A 19,356-nucleotide genomic window follows, 5' to 3' on the forward strand; every position below is an offset into this window, starting at 1 on the left:
TGAATGCTATAAAATTGATGAAAGGGTGCTGGACATGATTTGAACATTGCATCTCCGTGCCATATCGATGCATTTCCTAGGTTTGATAAATTAGTACAAGTAGTAAAAATCAATATTTTCTCATCTTTTATATCCAATGTTGCCAACAGAAATTGTTCCCCTTTTTCAGTTTTTTGTAAACTTTCAGGTACATGCATGTCTAGATATATTTGTGGTGCCATCAGCAGGTTTTCCTTTTGTTGCTTTTGTCTATTTACGCTTCTTTTCAGTAGTTTCGTGTTTGGCATTTGGGCCGCTACATGAAGCAGAATTTTGTCATATGTTTTGTTCACTAGCGAGCTACTTGCTTCATTTCAATTTTCCTGTACATTTTTTTTTATTTCATTTATCAACTTTTTAATCATTATACCCATAGTGTCAGGCATATGGTTGTGTTCTCCTGTACACCTTATAGTTCAATTTTCTGTTATCACTCTTCATGTACACTTTAATTTTGTATATTCTGTACATTTCCAGTAACTGCTTTCTTTACGTGTTGTTTCTCTATTGTAGACGTAGCCTTCAAATACTAATTGGGTTCCTCCCATTTGAGATTTGATATAGTCCATTTTCGTACTAATTATGTATCTGAAATAGTGAAATGTATAGTTAATTATCGTTCGCTGACTCTAACGTGCTTATTTTACTAGTACTTCATCAATTTCATGCATTTCACTTACCAGATGATTTCAGTCAGGTAATACGTTACTCTCTTTCTCTCCTGTCAGCTGGTGTTTCCTAGTCACCTTCTCTCACGCACTGACAGTTTGTTTTCAACTGTCACCTGTGCATATGCTTTCTACACAAGGTTCTTTACTCTTCGTTCAGACCTATTGTTTTAACCTATCGATCGAATTTTCATGTCTTATGTTGTTTAATCTTCGATCCTTTTGTTTCAATCAAATGACCTTTTACATGATTTCTACCAGATGTCGAACCTTTGACTTTCGATCCTTTTGATTCGATCCTTTTGTTTTTCAGTTCTTTGTTTTCAGTCCTATCACCTATAACCATTGTAGATGCCAAGTTTCCTTTAGTTCCTAATCCGGCAACCATATTGTGCAGTATCCTGGTGGAAGCTTGATATTTTACGGTGATCAATTTGAAAAATGCATTTTTCTCAATCCCGTTGCACAAGGACTCAAGACTTGAATTCATTTACGTTTCGCCAAAAAAGACTTAAACATACTAGGCTGCCTCAAAGGTACTGTGAGGCCCCATCCATCTTTAACAGAGTCCTGCAGATGGATCTAGGCAATATCGATCTCAAAAATTTGGTGATACAGTACGTAGATGACATATTGATTTGCAGTACCACAGAGGTTGAGTGTAAACAAGATTTCTAGCAGACAAGGGATATAAGGTGGATAAGGAGCAATTGCAGTACTGTCAACAAGAAGTGTTGTACATAGGTGAGTTAATTTCCCATGGACGAAAGAAAGTCGCAAGTGAGCTGAGGCAATTATAAAGACACCAAAACCAAACACAGTGAGACAAGTGCAACCATTTCTAGGTTTGTGTAATTATGTTAGAGAAGACCACTTCTGCAAGCATTAAAAAAGCACAAGTTGGTAAATTAAAACTAGAATAGACCGAAGACATGAAAGAGAGATGGGAAGAATTGAAAAAAGCTATTTGTTCAGCCTGTTTTAGGGATTCCCAATTATACTAAGAAATTTGATTTGTTTTCACACACAAATGGGACAGTCATGACAGCAGTGCTTACACAAGAATCATTTTGTGGTATAAACAGCTGGTGTATTACAGTGGGATTTTAGATCCAGTTATGAGAGGACACTTCCCTGGTGAACAATCTTTGGCAGCTGCAGCATTTGCAATTGAGAAGTCCACAAGTATAGTCATGGGCTGCTGGAGAATGCCTTGTTTCCCATTTTAGAGAAACCCAAAGGCACATTGACATCCCAAAGAGCATCAGTTTATGAGGTAATGATTTCTAATCCAACAATTGATGTAAAAGAGTGAACCCAGCCACGTTCACAGCTGAACCTTTAGAAGAAGGTGATCATGTGCAGGCCTGTCAATTATGTTGAATTTTATGATGATATACCCAGTCTGAAGGAGAACGCTTTGGCGGGAGAGGAGATTTTCTTTATTGATGATTCTTCAAAAATTGGTCAGACTAGCAAGGAAAGCCATTCAGGTGATGCAGTAGTAAGACACAGATTAAATGGAGAATTTGAGATGGTGGCGAGTGCAAGGCTACCGTCTCACTTTTTAGCGTAAGCTGCAGAATTAGTAGCACTTATAGTCACACTTGAGAAACATGAAGACCACGCATTTCGGACCATGTAGTATTGAAAATTACTAACCGTGGCTGCACATCACAAGCTCTTACAGCAACAAAAACAGGTGGGTGTGTTTATCATGCCATATTTGACGCCCTAGTATATGGACTTATCCTTGTTAGCATTAAACGCAAACAAACAACTGTAAAAATATATATGCGATTTGCACTAATAATCAGTTCCTCCTATCCATAGATCATTTTTCTGACTATTGGGTCAAAAGAACATTTGGCTTTTGCTGTATCTCGTAAAGCATTTATCGGATTTTATCATCATTTAATACATAGGTGAGTCTACATTGAACAATTTTGTAACGGGATCCTCTGTCTCTTGCTGGTAAAAAGTTCCACAGCGATAGAGATAAAAACACAAGCTAGTTTAGACAGATGCTGTTCTCTCGAGTTCTTTACATTTGCTGCATAGATGGTTAAAATAAATATGCCCATCTTAATAATGCATGAGAAATTAGGCACGTCATCCGTGTCTCTTGGCCACAACCAGTAATGATAGTAATGAAGTGCACTATCAAGGAAGGCTTGGTTTTTTTTAGCATTTTTATTGTCTTTATTTGTATTTCTACCACAACCTGTATACATTTATGTGCTTATGCTTGTTTATTTTGTAGTGGGTTCCACTGTTACAAAAGTACGGCCATTAAGAAGTATTCAACACTATCAAGTTTCATATTGCTTTCTTCCTCCTGTCCTGAAGACGGCTACATTTGCATCAACAGACAATTGTTTTGTGTATTGCCTGATTCCTTTTGGTGCTACTAGCCGAAACATATGTCGACTTTCACAAAAACAAACCTAAGAGATCATATAGGTTTTCTTTGGATAGAGCCGGGTCAATCAAGTAGTGCTCTACCTCTCTGTGATTGATGTTGTACATTCAGTGTCTACACAACACTAGACTCATGTACTAACCCCACCATACCTTTTATGTGTGCTATACTGAATTTTTCTGGTTTTGTTAAAAAAATGTTGTTGTGTTTATTCCTACACTTGTTGTGAAGATTGCTTCTTTTTTAACAAAGAATTCTTACATAGTTTTTAGTATGATTAAAAATAAAACTATTTTTATTATTACCTAGTGGTTGTTTCTCTAAATATCTTTCTGTGTTTTCACTTTCAGACAGGCTGAGTGTTATTAATATACCCACAGCCGTTTGACTTAGTGCTTTAGTGGTCTCGTCTTCCGACAGTAGGCACCTCGACTACTTGATTGTGGCATTAAAAGACAGGGTCACCACCCTCCTTGTTCTTTTCTTACGTTATGAATTTAGTGAGCCAGGACCCATGAAGAAGGAAGGGAAACTGTGGTGCAGCAAGAATAAGCAGAATCATGGAGCCACATGGCTAGGTTGTGTGGCCTGGAGTCAAGATAGAAGCAGCCAAGGTTAGCCATCTACTCTGGAAAGGAGCGAAGGATGAATCATCCCTTGTTAAGGTGCAAGGAAAGAACACCAAGACTGCCAAGTTGAATTAATGTAGAGCATTTAAAACTTGCAAAATGCACCAAATCGTGGGTCATGTGGGCCAAAGATGAATAGTCCGGACTGAGTCCCGGGACACAATAGCGAGTGCTCTCACTCCCATAGATTCTGGAGACAAGGACACTTTGCAAGGCCAAATTCAAAGACAAACTTCATGGCAAAAGACATGCGTGATGAGATGCTAGGCTAATTGGGTGGGGAGGTAGTGTCATGCCCTTCTCCTTGCACCTGGGTCTGGGCTTACGTGCTGCTAAGGGAACCGAATGTTCCAGACATGGCACAAGCGTGCCAACCAACTACAGTAGTCCATATATCAAAGGAAACCTTCATGTATCTAATGTTTCTGAAAATTATGTGTTTTAGAGGTAGGCATGGGTTGTCCATCTGATAGCGGGCAGCCAACTACAATCCCAGTCCCTATAGAAGATATACTTAGATGTCTCCCGTTAGTCAATCCCGATCCTTGATAAGTTTTCACTATTTGCCACATAGGAGGACGTCACCTCTGTCGTGGCTTTGATATCAAAGCTATCGTTTGTGCAAAAAAATAATAATAATAATAGCTGAGAGAACCTGAGCGCTGTAAACTCCGTTTTAGATCATTGTTATTAAAATCGTACTTTGCCATCTTTCCGAGTTGGTTTGGTTATTTGGACTCAGTTATTTTGTGTGAACCCATCCATTACATGCACACTCCTAAAGGGCCCCAAACTCACAACAGTCTTTCAGATTCCCATGTAGGCAGATAATGTGCTTGTGACAGGGAGTTCCCAACAGGAATGGGAGTCTGTGTCCCCAAGGGTGGGTCTTGCTGAGCGGGCTCACTTCTCTAGCCTCAAAGGGAGGTATCTCCCCTCTGGGGAGAAGGAACGAATAGTCCAGATTCATCACAACACCTAGTTGTTTTTTTTTTCATCCATCTCCTCTCCATAGAGTTGTAGCTGATCAAAGGCATGCTGCAAGAGTGATCACTTCTTTGGACTTCTGCACACTCTGGTGAATTCCAGTCTGGAATTGGGGTTTCGGTTAGTGTGGGTCCTATACAGATCCGTTTCTTTTTGAGATTTATGTTTAATCCTTCTTTAGTGGAACCAAGCGGTTGTTGCTTCTGCTTCGTCTCCTCCAGAAATGTCACCTCTCAGACATTTCCATAATTACTTCAGTGACCCTGTTGCCTCGTACCGACAAAGTATGCTATTTACAGGATCAACCATTCATTTATAAGCATGTGGTCTAATATTAATGGCATTACATCTTGTCCACCACTTCCTCCATCCACTCAGTCAATGGGGCTTCCGCCCCAACACACCCAACTGAAGCTGCCCTGGTCAGTTCTGCGCTCTACAATGTGTACCCAATGTCCTGCTGCTGAACGATACTGCGTCTTCTCTGCACTGCTCAGATTTCTGCTCTTCGCATCTGTGTTATTAGAGAGTGGAAGGAGAGTCCTATTCATAATTAATCATTAAATCAAAGATTCAAATCATCTAAAAATGCAGCTATATACACAAAGTACACTTGATGGCTAAAAGATCACAGAACTCTAGGGAAACAAATGTGTGCAGTTGCCCTTGTTTTGAAAAATGGCAATAAGCTTGAAAGCACTGTCACAACCCATGGTGCAAGGCATTTCCTTTCTTCTCAGGTAAAAACTAGGGTTCCTGGCAGTATACAGTTCATAGTTATACATGGTTTCCATATGTACAAAGTAGGTTATTGCAACAACCATCACTGGTGAGGCTGTATTGCATATTGGCTATCTGTCGTGGAGAGGGTCTTGAAAATCCCATTAACTTTTTTTTCTATTGAAGCGTTGAAGTTGCTGTGCCAACCCTAAGCACTAACCTTTTCCAATGAAGACCATCCGCTCCACAAAATGGTGCCCGTGCCAACCGGGACGCATTAACGAGGGAAGAGCACACGCGCTATTCAAATCGACCACTGACCAAATGAAGACCAAGGCACATGCGCCACCAGTGTACCGAGGGATCCAAGACGAGGTGCAACACTCTGTCCAAAGTGTACCATGGGCGGTCCGCCACCTGACCAAATGTTGGCGGGAGTTATCCCCTCATCCTATGATAGCTGGTTTCAATATGTCCCAAATTACGTAATCAAAGCATTCGTTTTTACGATCAATATAGTCTATCACCAAAACACCTCAAGGTCATAATACAACCTCTCGAGAGCAGGGTAAAGGTGCACAGTGACCCAGGAACGTTTTACAAAGTGGTCAAATGTTAAACATGGAGTGCAAGCCCAACCCTTGTAGGTAGGGTTTGGGGAGGGAGCGGGAGTTCTCCTGCAAGAATATTTGGAAAAACTGAGATCAAATAGTGAATTTGAAAGCACATTTGTCCCTACAAAGTGAACAAAATAGTTAAAACTTAAAATAAAAATTGCATAACATTCTTTTAGAGAGAGGAATAAGATACTGTAAGCATTATAAAAATGATTTACTTTAATGGAATGTAGAGGATGAGGAGATGGAAGGAAGGGGGCGGTATGCATGGGCGTCATGATGAGAGGAGGAATCCTGGGTACCCACACAAAAGGGACGCATGGTGCAGAGGCCCAAAGGGAAATCTCCAGTTTCATGTAAGCCAGTCAATCACTGAGCTGAGGCAGGGCAGAAATATAGCCACTCCTGCTCCAAGAACAGCATTTACAGTTCTGTTGGTCCAGGTCCTCTTTGGGGAACAAAAACTGAGCCCGAGAGGACACCTCAGCGTGCAAAGCAGCAAACACAGCTAGTATTTCCTTAGGATCCACAACTCAGCACTTCAAGTACCGTCTGATGGAGGGTGTGGCCATGACTATTTTTGTGGAGTTTGGAAGGTCCAGACATGCCGCAGGAAAAATGTTTTTGCTGCAGTTCATGTCAAATAACAACTGAAAGTTCTGTACCTCGAGGCATGGGGCTACGGTTACGCCAACTCTGAGAGGGCATCCCAATCACAAGGGGAGAATGCTGGGACCCTTCCAAAGGGCATTAAAGACCTTTCTCTCTATGTTCCTTGACCATTTGATGGTATTATACGTAGGGTGACCAGACGAACACAACCAACCCAATTCCTTTTCTTCTGTATCTGGTCTTCCATCGAAACCCTTTCCATCGAAAGATTTGCAACACATTTTTTTTCCATCGGATGCATGTGTGAGTGGGATAAAGGGTTAATTTTGTTTGGGGTGGGTTTTTAAAAAGTAAAATAAGGGGGGTTTTGGTGGGTGATCTCCAAAAAAAAAAAAAAAAGATTACAAAAAAATGCATTTATCCCACACACACATTAGATGGAAAAAAATGTGTTGCAAAACTTCGATGGAAAGGGTTTCGTTGGAAACTCTTTCGATGGCAAGACCATGAACCCTTTTCTTCTATCATTGAAAAAGAAAAAGGAAGCCAAGCAATTAAGAAAATTGTTTTATATCAGTGTGGAGATGCAACATTAGTAATGGCATGACATCTGTTTTTTGCAAGTTTGCAGAGCGGCCCGAGTATCTACATTCCCCTCTCCCCCAAAATAGCACCAAAGTATACAGAGATTGCCATCATAAGGAGCTTTGAAAGATTTTCTATAAATAAAATATACACACATCTTTGTTGGCCCCCCCTCTGCTTCTACCAGTCTCCAGACATTAGGCATGGAAGATTTGAAACTATCATTAAATACATTTTTTTAAAAGAATGTCGTGCTAAAAGAAGTTGCTGCATAGTAGGTAGACATGGCCAAGACATCGCTCTCAGACCGCTTCAATCCTCAAACATTCTCTTGGAGCGACTGCACACAATTATTTGCACAAACGTATTTCCAATTTTAGAAATAAAGACAAGTTTAGCTGTATTCCCTGTGTAAGTAAGGAGCTGCCCAGCTCTGGTGCCATCAGCACGGCAAGCATGGGGGGGAAGGCCCCACGATGGAACACAACTGCCAAGTGACTGACACATTTGATGAATAACAGTGCCAAGAGCATGCATTATTTTTTACAGAACCATTTTTTTCATTTGTATTTGTTGCTAATAGCACAAACCTAGCTCAAAAGCACCAGAGCGTATTACAACAGGAGGGTGCCAGAATTGGGCTTTGCATTTTATAAAGTAGCACAGTACTGTTGGTGGAGAGAGGGAACTGGAGGATGGTGGGGGCATTTCAAACCTCTAATGGGATTGCTTTCAGATGGTTGGGGCATGGTAGGAGAAGGACTGCTTGGAGTCTTCCGTTTGCAGGCAAGCTTAGACTCCAACCTTTTGATGGTCTTCCTACATGAGGTGCGAGAGACTCTGTAGGTGTTGAGTTTAACCACCAAGTAGCTCATGATGTAAACAGCTTTATATCTGCCAACTTTACTCACCTACAGCTGGGCAAACAAACAAATGAGTAGACTACTGGCCAAGCATCAAGACCGGGCTGCAAATATCAGAAATATTGAGGAACTTCAATGTATTTTCTTATTTAGGAATGCTGCATTTCAAATCAATTCTCATCCAGTCGTGCAATGGCTCAGAAGAAGAACTGGTGGAGCCATTCCAAACTCTACCCCACAGACACACTGCCAGTCGCGATGCCTTTAGCGAACCTCTTGACTGGCCCGGGCCGCCTCCCACAGCTTGTCTTCACGCACCAGTTTTAGGACCCGCAAACCGTAGAGCAGCTGGCTCCGGGAGTTTCCGATGAAGCGGTTGCCTAGGAAGGCGGGCAGCCCGCCGGCACCGTCTCTCATGGTGAAGAGGGGGACTCGTACCATGCCCATTACCTGCAATAGAGTGTGTATAGTCAGCCACAAAACCTGCCTGTGAAACCACCATTCTCCACAACACAGCACTATCTTGTTCAAGCATAGGCCACATGGCAGTTCTGCTCAAAAGCCCACAACACCCATATAATATTCATGGATATGCAACGCCCTGTAGTCTTGTGCAAGGCCACAGACGACTTATCCTGTGTACGAGGGCCTCAGTACCCTCCTGTTCTACATGACAACGCTATGCAGTTCAAAAGCCCACCACACCCTGTCCACGTGCCCATACGCACATCTTGTTCATTACCACTGTCAGGGTAGTTTGCCCATGACAGCGCTTTTATACCTCAACCCAGTTAAAAGGCCAATGCAGGACACATGTTCAAAGCAGGCTGCTATCCTTCTCAAAGGGCCACAAAAACCTGCCCTCCACTGACCCACAACACAATAATTTAGAGTAAAAAGTAATAGCACCCAGCCAACACAACACGTTTATTCAGATTACACATATTAAAACATTGGTATTTGTTTAATTTGTAACGCGCACCGTCAGGCCCAGAGGCATCAGGGCGCAACTTTAGACATGGTTACATAATGAACATACATATAATCAAACTTTATATACAGTGCAAAGTATTCAGAGTATACAGCAATATACATCATTTACAGAGTAGAGATTAGAGCAGGCGCTTACTGGGCCAGGGCTCCCAGGTACATAAGAGATCTGAGTTTCAAGGCTGATTGAAGAGCCAGGCTTTCGTTTTGGACTTGAAAGCACTGAAGCATTCTTCTGATCTGATGGTGAGGGGGAGGGCATTCCACAGCTTAGAGGCTACGACGGGGAAGCTTGATCCACCCGCTTTTTGTAGTTTGAACCTAGGGATGGTTAAACAGTGGGTCTGGGTGGTTCTTTGAGGGCGGGTAGGCGCGTGGCGGGATAGCCGGTTGCATAGATACGGGGGAGCTTGGTTGGCTAGGCATTTGTGGGTAAGTCCTAAGGATTTCAGTGAAATTCTCCGTTTGACAGGTAGCCAATGTAGATTGGATCTGGATTCCGAGATGTGGTGGTTTCGCGGGATGTTTAGAGCCGCTCTAATGGCGTTGTTCTGGGAGATTTGCAATTTGTTCAGATTCTCTTGGCTGGTTCCTAGGTAGAGGCGCTACCATAGTCGATTTTGGCCATGATGAGGGTTCTGGCCAGTGTGACCGTGTTTGAAGTGGTCAGAAATGGCCTGCAGGCTGCAATGAGTATACAGGTGTATGCTGAGGCACATCTGACTGCATTTGTTTGTCGGGATAGGGATATGGTGGCGTCAAGGTAGACGCCTAAGGTTTTGGTGTCTTTCAAAACTTGGATGGTGTTGCCATCGATGATAAACGATTGGTAAGACGGCTCAAGTTTACTAAGGCGTTGCGTAGTGCCCAAGATGATATGCAACAAAAAGTATACTTAGTTCATAAAAACAGTACATGCATAGATTTACACGTGCATCGTGGTAGGCCGGATTCTGAATGCTTAAAGCGCAGAGCTATTTGCATTGGCAACATTTACGGGCCTCCAGATCACCATGTTTTGGAAATAATCGAAAGCTTCCTTCCATTACTGGATCACAGATCTTCTCAGAGTTAAAGATTTTGGTTTCAATTGTTTTAGAAAACAAGCATTGGGCATTGCAACAGTGTGGGCTTGTGTGTAGGCATAACGCTCTTGCAGTGGTATTAACTGGCCATTAATGGTAGAAGGTGCAGAATGGTGCGAGTACCTAGGCATCTAATAGCAGTGCCTGGCAAATGCGACTAAGTACACACAATCCAAAACTATTGACTTTGTCAAGGCTTGTTTTTAACAGGACTCCAGTGAAGGACACACACAAAACCTATAAATCGAATGGCTAATGCCAGACCCGGTTAAGATCTTTGTGTTACACCAGCAGCATGTTTACAGCTCAAATTAAGTCATTAACTATCAAAAGACTGCTTTGAAGAAAAAACACTGACGGGCACATCAAGAGTAAGGTTTGATTCGAGGGAGTTCAAAGAGTTCCCAAGAGGAGCTGTTTTGGGCGGGGAGGGGCAGGAACTAGGTGTGAATGGCAAATCACCAGATAAGACCTACAAGTTATGTGACCCTAAGTTATGTGACCCTCCTCATATTTAATTTCTCCTCATCTGTACTCTAATGCAATTGTTACAGGTTTAGCGCCACCCAATAGCCCAAACTAAAAACAAAAAGACGAATACATGGCATGTCCGGAACACAACCCCAACGAAATCTGCCTTCATCGTCTGAATCCGGTAGAGCAAACTTATTCCCTACAATACCTTGCAAAATATGCAACTCCCTAAATACATTTACTGCGATTATAATGTTCTCATGGTATTCAGTTCTGATTCTATGGGCTCCTAAAGAGGGTAATGCAGCAATAAGCCTTGCCCAAAGAGCCAATGGACTCTTGGCGCACAACGGCAGGTTGGGTGGCACAATGGAATACAAGAGATTACTGCACATAAAGCAAATGCAGTGACTGTGGGGTAGTTACGTTCTTGAGCTTTGACACAATGAACAAGAAGAATTGAGTTGTATTAACGTATTTATTTTACTACGTTTTCCAGCAATAAGAACTCCCATCACTTTACAGAAAGCCCCTCATGGAGGGATCATAACGTGTGAACCAACATTCTTCAATCAGCAACTTAATTACATAATATTAATCACCACTTCCATCCCTCCCTTCCAGATGAACTTACACGTAAAGATTACATTATCATAAAACACCCAACTTGGTCCTTCCTCCCTCCCGCCCCCCACATAATACATATTTAACATTGCTTTGTTTGCATACCACTAAGATAGTTTTATTATCCCCTCCACCCCCCCAACCCTGTCCAAACCTCTCTCCTCCTGTAGGTCTCTCTTTAAAGGTCAACCACCCACTATTAGCACCTTAGGGTTTTCCCGTATGAGGGCAGTCAAATTCTTCATATCAATTATTTCACATGCCTTTCCCACCCATTCCTTATAGGTCGGTAGCTGTTGCGAGGGGTGAGAAATGAAAGCCGTACATAAAGTTGTCATGTTTTTGGTTAAAGAATTCGATTTAAATGCAAATGGGTTGGAAAAAATCCTTCGCTGGCCCTATTCTAATGAGGAGTTTCACTACCTAAAAACCAAAAATTAAGCATCTGTGTCAGGATGTCAATAACTGAAAAGCCGCTATTGTGTCCAAAACATCCTATCCTGACCCTCACGCTACAAACAGAAGAAGGTGAGAAAAGAAATGTCTTCAATCCGATATTAGAAAAAAGTGTTCATAAATGAAAATTAGAATAGCTCCTACAAAAATGTTCTCCAAGGTGAAAAGACATGAGATCCAGGGGGTGGTTCCCTTCCCCTGGATTCTTAAATGCGATGGCAATGTCTCTTTACTAACAGTTACTTTGTGTCTCTCCTTGATTCACAATATTCCTGTTAGTTCTGTAACAGTCTCTTTAACACAAGTGTCTCCTTTGTCTAGCAAACGCTGTCCTCCTTGAACATTTCTTGTAGCTTTGCAAATCGCCTGGTATACTCCCCTGCCAGACCACTGTACAATTCCAACTGCCTGGCCTACTCTCCTGCCAGGACTTCTCCTACGATTTCAATTCACTGGTATCCATCTCTTGCCAGGACTTCTGACATGTTTCACAGTTCCTCTTTATCACCAAAACCGCATTTATATTTGTCTGCTTTAATGTTCGTTCCAACTTTGCCCCACACTTGGATCTCATGCATTCATATCTTATTGTGGTTTACCTTTTCTGCTTTCAAACAATCTTCTTGTAGTTTCTGTTTCAGCAATCTCAGAACATTCAAATTGTTGTTGGCACGGTCACCAGAACGCCCCGGCGTCCCCACTTCACTCACTGCTTCTCTCCAGCGTCTCCAGTCCCGTTCACACTTCTGTAGCATGGCTCTGCTGTTCACTTCCCACTCTGGATTGTGCAGACGTCCTTCCAGCTTCCCTTACAACTCCACCATCACACACCTGCTTCCCTTGAGGTCCCGGTACAGAGGACGCTGCCTCTTCGAGCTGCCGAGCGCCCAAGAACCCTAGCAGCTCCCGGAATCTCCCCGGCACATCCTGCTCGTGCACTGCATTTCTCCTTCTGCCTCAGTGGACTCCACTGCTCTGCCACTCCAGTACAGGTCTCCTAAGTCCTTGCAGAGGAACCAACGTCATCTCCTGTAATGCCAAACACCGTAGTACAGTTGCCATCGTTCATAGAACTAGTCTGCACATTATGCTTCATGTTATTCTTACTTTGTACCGACTCCTTCATCCTCCTCGTCTCAGTACTTGGGTGGTTATGGGAGTGGAGTCCATGGTTGTCATTGGACCTACAGTACTGGGATAGTCTTTTTCATTGGTTTTACATGAGAGAATAGTTTCACAAAGATATACCAGAAGCACAAAAGGTGCCGTTAGAGATTGTATTCATCAGGTCATAGGTGGGGGGTTTGACCTAAAGAATATTGGGAAGAGGTTTCTTGACTTCCTAAATGTTGAGTAACCTATAAATTGTGCGTTTTATACTGAATGTATAATGAGGCCTTCCATGTAGTTCGACAAATTCGCTCCCAATCCAAGTCAGTTAACTCTATGTCCAAGTCCTTGTCCCATCTCCTTTGAGCAGCCCCCCTTCCCACATTGCTTGCTCCCAGTACTGCTCTGTACATGTTGGACACCAACCCATTTGTTTCACTGCATATCCAACACCATTTCAAAACCTGTTAACATTATCTCCAGTTTTCCCTCACATGTTAGATCTGTCATTACTCCCTTCAGTTGCAAATACAGAAATGGGGATAGGGGATCTAAACCCAAGACCATCTGAAATCTTTCAATATCAATGTATTTCCCCCCTTTTCCACAGCTGGCCCGCTCTCACCAGACCCTTCTCATACCAATGTTGGAATCCAAATGGCTCATGGATCACAACCCTTATTGGTGGCGCCCACATACAGCTTAGGAGTGAAAGCCGCATCACCACTCCTCTCATACCATCACTCCTTCCAAACCGCCCACAATACCGCCAAGACTGGGTGACTTCGTATTGTCAACGATATCTGTGCCTTAGGCACCCACATCCATTCCCCCACTGTTACCAGCTTGAGCACTTGTTTTCCAGCGCCACCTATTGCATTTCCATGTTGTTCCTAATCTGGTCCACCAACTGTGCTGCCTCAAAATAGAATTCCATATGTGGAGGGCTCACACCCCCCCCCCCACCTTTTTTTCACGGATTAGCATGCTGTAAGCTATTCTAGACGTTTTTCCTTGCCACAAGAACTGCAAAATAGTTCTCCTCGAAGGATGCGGGTGGGACCAACACCGGAAACATCTGAACAGGAACAACAACCTGGGAAGTATATTCATTTTAATATTATTCAGGCTAATATCCCCATCCCAACCCTGGAACCACCTCCCTCCGCTAAAATAGGTTAAGCTTCACCCAACGCTTCAACTAAACTAGACCAAAGAACAGGATAATTAGCCTCATACAGGTCCGATGCATTTTTCATAATATTCTCCCCTACATAACAAATCCCTTTCCCCTTTTGCTCACGGTTTGATCGGAGCCTCAGAAAAAGTCTCAAGAGTTGCTCTCCAAAAATGAAAGCACTAGGTATTTAAGTTAATTTTGAATCTAGAGAGTTTCCTGCATAACTCTAGCAGACCAATCAATCTCTGCACCAATCTTGTCGGTCGTTGCAAATAAACCAAAATATCATCTGCTAAAAAGGGCCAGTTTGTACTCCTCTTCCCCCACTTTAAAACCCTGAATATCCTTATTCCTTCTGAAGGCATATCGCCAACATTCTACTGACAGATCAAACAATAGCAGGGAAAGTAGGCAACCCTGCCTCATCCCCCTCCCCAGAAGAATATCGGAGGACACTCTGTTCATTGTGACCGCTGCCTTGTGTGTTTGATACAAAGCGTCTAGACCTTCCTACATCACAGGCCAAATCCCATTTTCCTCAGCGTGGAAAAACAAACGTTCAGCCCACCCTATCAAACACCTATTCGGCATCTAGGGACAATAGAATCCGGTCCTCTTCTGCCTCGTTGAAGGTTGCCATCAGGTCTATGGTCTCCCTAATGTTATCCGCCCCCTGCATTACAAACAAATCCCATTTGATTGTTTTGAATGAATTTAAGGAGAAAACCACCTAATGGTTGTTCAAGCACTGTTGTGAAAATGTTTGCATCACAATTTAGCAGGGATGTAGGCCCATACGAGCCACAGTCCTCACGGTCATGTCCTTCATTAGGAAGCACAATTACACTACCCTCTAGGAACGTCTTCTGGGCCCCCGACTCCCAAGATTGAATTAAACAGCTTCATCAGAAAGGGTGCCAAAACCTCCCCATATCTCTTACAGAAGGCAGCCCCGAAACCATCCCTCCCAGGAGCGTACCTGAAACAATTGCTCTCCTAACCCCTTTAACCATAATCTGAGTTTACAATGCATCCCTGTCCGCATCAGTTAGCGACAGCAAAGCATTTCCAGAAAAGAGTAGCCCTCCCTCTACTGCCCCTTCGTCTGCTCAGTATAGCTCTTGATAGAACAGACCAAAGCTATGCACCACTTCTGATGGGGACGTCCGGATACTTCCCTTCTCATCTTTGATATTTCTGACCAATCTGTCTTGTTGTTGTACTAAATTCCTCATAAGCATTGAGTCCACCTGGTCACCTGTGATGAATCATGAGATTTGTTCACACCAGAGGGAAGCCTTTCCTTACGAGGCTAGGGCAACAAGTCAGCTACGCAGGGGTGGCAACATGCAGAGCCTCCCAGGGAGAGACTCCCCACTGGGAGACAAGGACACCCGTTCCACAGAGGAACTCCCTAGAACCCCATCTACTAGAACAACAGTAACATTAGAACTCCAGAGACCCCCATCAAACCAAACCACTATTTATTATAGTAACATAAGACTTAAGACCCAAACTGAGGATCGATCTAGTAAAACTACTGTGAAGAAGAAGAATGAACAGCAAGTAATATGGATTACTCCATGGTTGGAAACCAACAATACTGCCGACGAGGAAGAATGAACAAACAATGAAGAGTGATCAACTAAAAGAAAGATCGGAGCATAATACTCGGCTGGTGAGAACCCAGCAGCCAATCCTGAAAAGAGACTATGGACTACTGTCCATGAGAAGTGGAACCAGGGAGTTTCAAACCAGTTGAGTCCGGAGTGCTGGGAGAGACCCGGAGATCCTCTGTCGGGTGGAAATCACAAGGTGCTGTGGGCAAGAAGAACCAATGAACATTTAAGCCAGAAGGAGAGAGGAACAACCGAAAACCCAGGAGGAGCGAGTCGAGAGTGGTGGCATGACCCTGGAGAGTTGGACTGTTTAGTCTGGTAACACAGACCGCTGGAGCACAGGTACCGCAGAGAAGAAACAGGAGACTGAGCAAGAACCAAAAGGTATCCTGACTACAAAGGAAATCTCTAACTTGCAAACAGGCCCAGGGGATGGCAATCCATAGAAAACAGTGCAACAGGAATGGCGGGAGGCCCGGCAGGGAAGACGGGTATAAAGAGTAAACTCAACCTACTCGTCCCAGTAACGGATGGAAACTAAGAAGAGTGAGAAACAGTATGAAACTTCTTTTAATAATTGCAGAAATAGAAGAATCGAACAAGAGAATAATAACTGTTGGGTCTACAGTAAACCCCTCAAGCAGGAGGAAAAGATGTTAAATGCCTTATTCATTTAAAGGACTACAGAAACACAACGGATAATAACCACAGAAAGAAGAATTCATTAGCCCTAGTAATCTCAAGAGAAAGACACTTTCGGAGACACTTAAGACCTTGTACAAGAAAATCTGAAGGACGTAACATTGAGAAGAAGCCTACAAAGAGATTGAATAAGGGAGCCAAAAACTTGGAAATATACCAAAGAACTAAATAGGTTAATCCAAGAGATAAATGAGAAGCATCTCATGTCAAAATTGGCTACTAAGGCTGAGGAAGCCTATCCAGGAGAAGCAAGTTATTCTCCTGGTATTTTGTTATTTAGTATTAGCAGTAGGGACAGAGCAGCTTTGGACACATCATTGTTTACTTTGGACTTCACAACAGGCGACAAGCACCTCAGTTTGGTTAGGCAGGGAAATCCATGGATTAGGGAAAGTGAGGCCTTTTTACTTATTTAATAAAAATAAGTGAAGAATGCCAAAAACTAGTCTGTCTCCTCCTTCTGACCTACCATATATGGTGTCAGAGTGGGATCTGGCCCAGCTGACACAAGTTGGATGACCCTGAAGTTCACCAAGCGAACTTCACCCAAAGTGGCAACTGATGAGTATCGCTATTGATTTACATAGAAGTGCAGAGAGAACTATAGAAGTAAGGGAGAACCAGTCAATTCCCACAAGTCTAGTTTTGTCCCCAACTAAGTGAACGTGAATTAGACTGGCATCTAAATCAGGGCTGGCCTTGAGGCAGATTCTAGATGTCATGACCGGAGTAATTGACCCCGATTATAGAGGGGACATGAAGATCTTAATACACAACCATGGAAAACAACCTTACAACGTCAGAGAAGGGGAGAAAAATCACACAGGGGATTCTAGAGAATGTCATCTTCCCTATCCCACAGAAAAGTCAGGAACAGGACTGAACTGAAAGAGGCACAAAAGGATTTGGAGAGGCAGAACAGCTGCCAAAAGACAAACCCATCCTACAGGTTGAAGAAGTAGAACTAATTCCCGACATAACCTTTGCACAACATAATGACCATATTCTACCCAAGGCCTTTGCCATAGTTCTACTAGAGGCAAAAGACAAGGGTGAGGCAGGTCCCTTTTCTTTCTTTTTTTTTTTTTAAAAAAAAGGCCTCCTCTACAGAGGAGATGCATCACTCAAAGGCACCACGAGAACACAGCTGGTGATTCTGCTTAGTCACCGGAGGGTAGTATTAGAACTCTCACACTCCCACTTAATGGCCGCACACCATTTGGGGGGTGAGGGTGGCCAAAACATGAAGGTTATAACAAAGTGTTATGGGCCTGGAATTTATGTTGATAAGAATGTTGTGATAACCTGTTCCCCGTGCCAAAAAACTACCATCCAATCAATATCGCCAGTTCCCCTTCAACTTCTACCCATTATGTCCCCTTTTCTCGCATTGGTATGGACATCGTTGGACCTCTTGAACCATCAAAACTTGGGAACAAGTTCATTCTGATTATACTGGACTATGCCACGAGGTACACTGAAGCTTTTGCCCCTTGGAACAGTACAAGCCAACAGATTTTGAAACACCTTATTCCCCTCGTGTCTTGAGAGGATTCCCTAAAGAGATCTTAACAGATCAAAAGGACCACCTTCATGTCACGCATGATGTCAGAGGTGAAAAAAATAATGCACATCAAGATGCTCAGAACATCCAATTATCATCCACAAACTAACAGACTAGTTGAACGCTGCAGGGCCATGAAGAAAGAAGAAAAAACGAAAAAAAAAAAAACATTAAAAAGTAGAAGAGCAGGGATTCCAAGATGGCCACCGGTGTGTGAGGACGTGTCTCAGTCCTCTGTCGGGGCCCACAGTCTGGAAGGGGAAGCATCGCAGCAGGAGGCCGAAGGCAGCCGCAGCCCTGGGGAAATGAGGTCCCAGCAGAAAAGGAGTGAGGCCCCCTTAGGGAAGAGCAAGTAAGTGGTGGTGATGGAGGCAACTTGTGGAGGGGAGTGCTTGCTCCCCCAATCAAACTAGCAGCAGGCGGCAAGTGCAGTGGTGGCCTCCCGGGGGGAAGGAACGATGCGCACTACAGGTACGGCTCAGCACCACTCGCAACACTAGTGCCCTCAGGCAGAGCCTGGGGGGCCATAAGGGCAAGGAACAAAGAGGCTTCCACCAAATAGAGGACCCTTGGATCCCTGTGCGGGAGGAAGCGCCCGCCCTGCCCACCTACCCGTCTCGGTGGGCAGGTGCGTAGTGGCGCACTGGAGGGGTGGGTGTGAGAGGGGAGGTAAAGAGAAAAAGGAGAACATCCGTAGGTGGCAGGTGAAGAACCATACGTACCAGGCAACTCGGTGGACTCTACCAGGGGCAGCCCCCTGTCGTCGGGGCAGGAGACCACTGGAGCCTAAGCCTGTGGTCAGAAGAGGAGCAGGGCATTGTCCCAGTCAGCTACGAGGGACTCCCTGGGGCCTCACCCACCCCCAAGGCAAGAGGGAAGGAGAACCTAAGGTGTAAGAAGGATCCGGATCAAGAGGAGCAAGCCTGAACAAGGGAAGGGATGTCGCCTCCAGTAAAGAGCACCTTCAAGAAGAAGAGGACAAACGGGAATTCCCTTCAAATGTCAGGTGCCAAGGCTAAGACCACTTCCACTAAACCTAAAGGTCCAACAGACACGCAAGAGGGCCAGCTGGAACACTGCAGGAGGCAGCAGCACGGAGAGGGGCAAGGTCCAACATCTGGAGAACAGCGAGGAGGCAGGAGGCGGCAGTTCCAAGGGAGAGACCGCAGGCGTCATGGCCCTAAACAAGAATGATCTACGGGACTGTCTTGAGGCATGGAGGATAGACTGGTGAGGTCTTTCCAGGACCAATTGCACAAAAATTAAAGAAGAAATCTATAGCTCAATGCAGGAAGTCAGGAGAGAACTTACGGACCTGGGTTACTAGAGTTGACATTACCGAGAGTGTGCTGTCAGAAGTGGCAGAAGATGTCAAACAAAACAGTTGAAAAAGGTAGCAAAGGCCACCCA

General features: G+C 43.8%; 1 protein-coding gene across 1 annotated transcript in view; it reads right to left on the minus strand.

The window, feature by feature from the left end:
* Positions 1–7,248: 7,248 nt before the first annotated feature.
* Positions 7,249–19,356, minus strand: part of LOC138567324 (U8 snoRNA-decapping enzyme-like) — a 120,497-nt gene continuing 108,389 nt past the window's right edge. Inside the window, exon 3 of the mRNA XM_069645412.1 lies at positions 7,249–8,592. Within this exon, the coding sequence (XP_069501513.1) occupies positions 8,407–8,592 (186 nt within the window). The 3' untranslated portion in view covers positions 7,249–8,406. The remainder of the gene's footprint in view (positions 8,593–19,356) is intronic.

The sequence above is a fragment of the Ambystoma mexicanum genome, chromosome 2p, assembly GCF_040938575.1.
Source record: "Ambystoma mexicanum isolate Mex_15411 chromosome 2p, UKY_AmexF1_1, whole genome shotgun sequence".
In the NCBI taxonomy this organism is placed as follows: domain Eukaryota; kingdom Metazoa; phylum Chordata; class Amphibia; order Caudata; family Ambystomatidae; genus Ambystoma; species Ambystoma mexicanum.